General features: G+C 40.7%; 1 protein-coding gene across 1 annotated transcript in view; it reads left to right on the top strand.

The window, feature by feature from the left end:
- Nucleotides 1-6,713, top strand: part of PDE8A (phosphodiesterase 8A) — a 259,288-nt gene that overhangs the window by 133,621 nt on the left and 118,954 nt on the right. The window contains exons 2-3 of the mRNA XM_007945121.2: nucleotides 4,240-4,296; nucleotides 5,560-5,750. Of these exons, the coding sequence (XP_007943312.2) occupies nucleotides 4,240-4,296; nucleotides 5,560-5,750 (248 nt within the window). The remainder of the gene's footprint in view (nucleotides 1-4,239; nucleotides 4,297-5,559; nucleotides 5,751-6,713) is intronic.

Below are 6,713 nucleotides of genomic sequence, written 5' to 3'. Positions count from 1 at the left end.
TCCCTCTGGGTAGCTGGCTGTGACCAAGCATTGACTACAGCCTTACTCCTTGTCAGCTCCATTATACACCTGGGAATTCAGATCATACACATAAAGTTATAGGACCACTGTCTGCCAACCCTATACATGTTCTTGGTTGCACTCCCCACTTCATAGCCATAGCTAATAGTTCAGCCTGTCCACCCATCTATCCACCCATATACCCGTATTTGCCTTCACTGACCACATTGTACTATATGTGCAAAAGGGTTCATCTTTGTTTTCTGTACTTCTCACGTACCTCTCTATGTCTTTCTCTTCCTCAGTGCCACTATATATATTGATTACTCACATTTGGTACATTGCCTTTCTCTTCACCCAAATAAAAACTTATCTCTATCTATCTAATCGTACTCTCTACCCTACCCTCCCACCCCTGGTAACCAACAAAGAAAATGACCTTCCACAGACAAGCATTTCCTTGACTTTTACAATCACAAGGTGATCAAGATCTCTACAGTATTTGTCCTTTTGTGATTGACTTATTTCACTCAGCATAAAGTCTTCCAAGTTCGTCCACGTTATGTGGTGTTTTGCAGATTCTACATTATTCTTTAGGGTTGCATCGTATTCCATTGTGTGTATGTACCATAATTAGGATATCCATTCTTCAGTTGATGGACACCTAGGTTGTTTCCATCTTTTGGTATTGTAAATAGTGCCGTGATGAACATGGATGTGCATATGTCTTTTCTTGTCATGGCTCTCATTTCTTTAGGATATATACCTAAAACTAGCAGCTTTCTGAGTCACTTAATAAATAGGCCACAGCAACACACCCAAATGAGGGATATGTTGCCTCCCAAATCCAAAGAGGCCCACCAGACGTTGTGCCTCCTTTTTAGTTGTGGGGCAAGTCAGATACAATAACTTATCCTTCACTTTAGTAGGAATATTTCAACATGCTCCACACCATTGGACCCCTAGAAATTTCACTGAGGTGGAAGGTGCCATAATTTTTGTTGGGTTAATTTCCCAACCTCTAGTATGCATATGTCTTACCAATAAGTCTAGAGTCATCAATACTTCTTCCTTACTAGGTCCAGTCAGCATAATGTCATTAATATAATGGACCAGTGTGATATCTTGTGGAAGGAAAGGTGATCAAGATCCCTACAGACTAAATTATGACCTAGTGCCGGGGAGTTGATATACCATTGAGGAAGCACTGTGAAAGTATATTGTTGGCCTTGTCAGCTGAGGGCAAACTCCTTTTGATAGTCCTTTGAAATTGGTATTGAGAAAAAAGCATTGGCCAGAACAATAGCTGCATACCAAGTACCAGGAGATGTACTAATTTGCTCAAGCAATGAAACCACATCAGGAACAGCAGCTGCAATTGGAGTCACCACCTGATTAAGTTTACAATAATCTACTGTCATTCTCCAAGATCCATCTGTTTTTTGTACAGGTCAAATAGGTGAATTAAATGGGGGATGTGGTGGGAATCACCAACCCTGTATCCTTCAAGTCCTTGATGATGGCAGTGATCTCTGCAACCCCTCCAGGGATGTGCTATTGCTTGTGATTTACTATTTTTGTAGGTAGAGGCAGTTCTAATAGGTTCCACTTGGCTTTTCCTACCATAATAGCCCTTACTCCACATGTCAGAGACCCAATGTGGGAATTCTGCCAATTGCTTAGTATATCTATTCCAATTATGCATTCTGGTACTGGGGAAATCACTACAGGATGGGTTCGGGGACCCACTGGACCCACTGTGAGACGCACCTTTGCTAAGACTCCCATCAATAACTTGACCTCCATATGCCCCCACTCTGACTGGTGGGCCACAATGACACTTTGGGTCTCCTGGAATTAGTGTCAATTCAGAGCCAGTGTCCAGTAATTCCCGAAAAGTCTGATTATTTCCTTTTCCCCAGTGAACAGTCACTCTCGTAAAAGGCCTCAGAGCCCTTTGGGGAAGGCTGGGAGAAAGATTGACATTATAGATTTTTGGCTATGCAGTAGGGTCCTTCCTCAAAGGGACCTGGCTTCCCCTTCATTCAAGGGGTTGTGGGTCTGTAAACTGACTCAAGTCTGGGAATTGATTGAGAGGCCGTGACTCTGTATTCTGGCGATTCAATTTAGGCTGCTGTTCATGTGACCTAGAATTCTTCTGTCTGTACAGATCAAGTAAATATTTAGTAGGCTTGCCATGTACTTCACTACTAGAAACACCATGTGCAAGTAATAAATGCCATAATTCCACATGAGTGAGACTATTGTGATTACTGTTCTGACTCTGCTGTCCTTGTACAGAGAGGGCAGGGAGGTGATGGTGAGGTGGGAATGGATCTCTATCCAAAGAATTGGGGACCAGAGTTCTTGTCCTGGTTTTGCCATTTATTTGCTATGATGCCTTGGGCTAGTCACTTCTGTTTGTGGGCCTCCATTCCCAGTATACTTTTACACTTGACTCACATGGAGTCTCCATGAGTCAGAATCAACTCAGTTGCAACTGAGTTGCAATGAAAAGAGTTGACTGTTCTCAATAAGGTTCCTTGGCTCTGACATCCTGTGGTCTTACTGGTGGATTTTGTTATTCATATGCCATTTTAGATACCAGATTTCACCATTTATCATGGGAAAGATGGTAGGTAGGAATGGAAGGAGCCAGTGCTTATTCAGTGCCTGCTGTTTGGAGACTCTTTAGATTATAATCTCATTTGATCTTTGTGACAAAAGTAATTTAATATTATTTCCATTTTACAAATGTGTAAATTTTAGCTGAGGGAGGTTAAGTCACTGAAATGTGCACACAGCTAGTAGAAGGCAAAGCTGGGAGCAAACTCATTGTATTGCTTCCTCCCTGCTCCCTACCACCCTGGTATTTTATCAGGAGCTTCCTGGATTCTTCACAATTAATTCTCTGCTACTGACTATTCACTTGTAGGTGGTTTTTCTGTAGAGTAGAATTGTCACTTTTATCTGTGGCACTGACTCAAGAAAGAAAAATTAAAAAAAAAATGTTTATTGTGATTTGGGTGAAAGTTTACTGAGCAAATTCATTTTCCATTCAGCAGTTCATACACATTTTGTTTCATGATGTTGACTGCAATTCCCCACAATGTAACAGCTCTCTCTTCCCACTTCCTCCCTTTACCCTGTGTCCTTCCCTCTCATGCACTCCCCACCCCCAGCTGTCTCCTTGTGCATACACAGCCCTTATAATCTCCCATGATTGATCTCTCCAAGGAGTTTATTTCCTGATATAAATGTTCACCTCATATGCCTGTGTATTGTTTGCCTGGAAGCTACAGGAGTGAGTTCAGTTCCAGACCTGAAGGGTAACTAGGGGCCATGGTCTCAGGGGTCTCACCAGTCATCAGGCTCTCTCAGACCAGCAAATCTGGTGGGTTTTTTTTTTTTTTTTTAATGATTTTGAGTTTTTGTTCCATACTGTTCTCTCACTTTATCCAGGATCTCCTTCACCAATCCCCAACCACCACCTCCCGTGGTTGACAGTGGTAGCCAGGTACCATCTAGTTCTTCTGATCTTGATGTCATATAGACTGAGGATCACATGGTCTACCAGTTCTTGGTCTAATTGTTTCCATGCATCTTTGGTCTTTTTTATTCTCCTTTGCTCTGTATGAGGAGAGACTCATCGTTGCATCTAGATGGTTGCTTACATCTTTTAAGACCCCAGTCGCTACTTACCAAAGTAGGATGTAGAACAGTGTTTTTGTGTCATATGTTATACCAGTTGAGCTTGATGTCTCCTGCAGTCATGGTACCAAGCCCACAGGTCTAACTACTAGTCGTTCCCTCAGGGTAGCTGGTTGTGGCCAAGAAACCACCACAACCTTGTCCCTTATCTCTTCTGTACACCCAGACATTCTTACAGCACATACAAATAGGCTTACAGAAACATTGTCTGCCAACCCTATGGGTCATGGGTACATCCTCCCTTCCTGGACATACCTGATCATTCATCCTGTCTACCCATCTGTCCACACATAGATCAATGCTTGCCCTCACTGACAGTGCAGTACTGTACATGCAGAAGGGTTCATCTTTGTTGTTATACCTCTGATGTACCTCTCTATGTCTTCCTCCTCCTTAGTGCCACTGTGTTGATGACTCACTTTTGGTACATTGGTCTTGCTTTTACCCAAATCAATACTTGCCTAGAGAGAGAAAATTTTAAGCATGTTTCTTTTTTTCTTAATTTTTAAGCATATCTCTTTCTTACAGGTAGCAGTAGCTGACGTGCAGTTTGGCCCCATGAGATTTCATCAAGATCAACTTCAGGTAATATTCAAATGCAATAAATAATGAACTGTGTCATAATATTCATATGTTGATTTTCTTTATAGAGGGAAAGGGAATGGGGCCTAATACTATACATTAAAAACAATCTTTTTTAGATAATAAACCAAACCCACTGCCATCATGTCTTTTCCAACTCATAGTGACACCCCCCCCCCTCTTGGGTTCTGAGGTGGTAAATCTTGACAGAAGATTGTTCCATCTTCCTTCCACTTTTAGGTAATAGTCTATTTTAACTAATAGCATTGGGTCAATGTTAAATTTCTTGAACTTCTTAACACTACTATGGTTATATAAGGGAATGCTCTTTTCTTAGGAATATATATTGAAAAAAGGGTTGGCAGAAATATGCTTTTTTAGTTGCTAACTGTGGCATTTGTGCAGTTGGATAAATTTAGAGGAACTAAGCTTTGGAAGAATAGAGTTTCTGTCCTAGTGACTACCTTGCTACTGCCGCACTGACCCCATTGGTCAGTCTGGTTCAGAAGGAGTGGAACAGTGGTGTTCCTGAACCAGGTTTGGCTGGAAGTACCTGGTAGGGAGGAAACAATCTATCCTGTCCCCTGGGCAGCAGATTTGGGCCTTACCTGGTTTGTACCAGATGCCCAGATAGCACCCATTGCCTTGGATTGAGGTGTAGATATACTGCTTCTTGCAGCCAGTCCTGTTACTTTGTCACTTATCCAGCAGGCTTTCAAATGTAACATTTCGGTCTACTTTAAATTTCTCTCCTCATCAAAGTAACTTTTTTTTTTTTTTTTAATTTGGAGAAATTGCATAAAGCTTAAGTCAAACATTTAAATACATTATGTAAATGATTAAGTATTCCAGTAGTTCAGTGAAATAATGTTGAATTTTTTTATTGAAATAATACTGAATTTGGCATCTTACTTGGTATTACTTACTTGCTATTAAGTATAATAAATCATTGTTTTAATTGATTTTGTTTTAAGGTAAAGTACTTAAGGAATTATTATTTTATGATATATTAATCAAATGTTTGTTGAGTTCTGCTTTTTCTGGACTTCCAAACTGAGAACAGATAGAAAACATCATTGATTTCGAGTTAAGTGATAATGTCCCTGAGTTATAAAAAGAAGAATTTATACTGACAGATTGTTATGCTTGTATCCAGGTACTTGTCTTGAAAACACTTGAGATTTTTCTGTGGCTCATTAAGAACTGTCAATTCTAACAGCATCTTTTTTTTGGGGGAAAAAAAGTGCCCATGCTCTTTTCATCCAGGTACTTTTAGTGTTTACCAAAGAAGATAGCCAGTATAATGGATTCTGTAAGGCGTGTGAAAAGGCGGGGTTTAAGTGTACAGTCACTAAGGAGCCTCAGGCTGTGCTTGCCTGCTTCCTGGACAAACATCATGATATCATCATCATAGACCACAGATATCCCCGACAGCTGGACGCAGATGCTCTGTGCAGGTAACCCTGAGACTTTTAGGCCTGAATAATGTTGATATTTGTGAGGATAAATGCAACCCAGAGAGTACATTACATTAAATTCATTCTCTCTTTTAAGGTATGAATTTGCCTTCCATGCGTATAAAATAATCAAACATTCAAAAAAAAGAAAAGAAAAAAAAACAAACTCACTGCCATTGAGTTGATTCTGGCTCATAGTGACCCCCATTGGATTTCTGAGGTGGTAATTCATTACGAAAGTAGATTGCCCCACTTTCCTTCTGCAAGTGGCTGGTGATTTGAATCACCCACCTTCTGGTTAGCAGTCAGATACCTTAGATATTGTGCAACCAGAGCTCCTTAATCAAACATTAAAAAAAAAAAAACAACTCACTACTGTCAAGTCAGATCCAATTCATAGTGACCCTTCCTTAGGTTCCAAGGCCTTATCACTACAGAAGTAGGTTGTCCAACTTTCCTCCCGAGGAGTAGCTGGTGAGTTTGAACTGCCATCCTGGTTAGCAGTCAAATGCCTTAGGCACTATGTCACCAGAGCGCCCAATCAAACATTAGAATACCATTATTTCTAGAAATACTCTTATTATCTTTTCTGTTTTGTTTTGTTTCCTTTGCTTAAAACAGTAAGAAACTATAAATGAGAATCATTAAGGCTTATCTGAAACCCAGTATGTAATTAACAACTACTTGACTGCTAACCAGAAGGCTGATGGTTCAAACCCACCAGCCACTCCTCAGAAGGAAGATTGGGCAGTCTACTTCTGTAGTGATACTGCCCCATAAACCCAAGGAGGGGTTGCTATAAGTCTGAGTCGCTCAGCAGCAGTGAGTTTTGTTTTTTGCTTTTTTGGATTGTCTGTATGTTGTTGTTATGTGCTATCGAGTCAGACCTGACTCATAGCGACCCCTCCTTGGGTTTCCAAGGCAGTATCACTATGGAAGTAGGATTGCCCAACCTTCCTTCCG

This window comes from Orycteropus afer, unplaced genomic scaffold (genome assembly GCF_000298275.1).
Source record: "Orycteropus afer afer isolate SDZICR_OR568_19922 unplaced genomic scaffold, OryAfe1.0 scaffold00132, whole genome shotgun sequence".
NCBI classification, from domain to species: Eukaryota; Metazoa; Chordata; class Mammalia; order Tubulidentata; family Orycteropodidae; genus Orycteropus; species Orycteropus afer.
The sequence above is the reverse complement of the archived record's forward strand: the minus strand, read 5'-3'. Positions and strand labels throughout refer to the sequence as shown.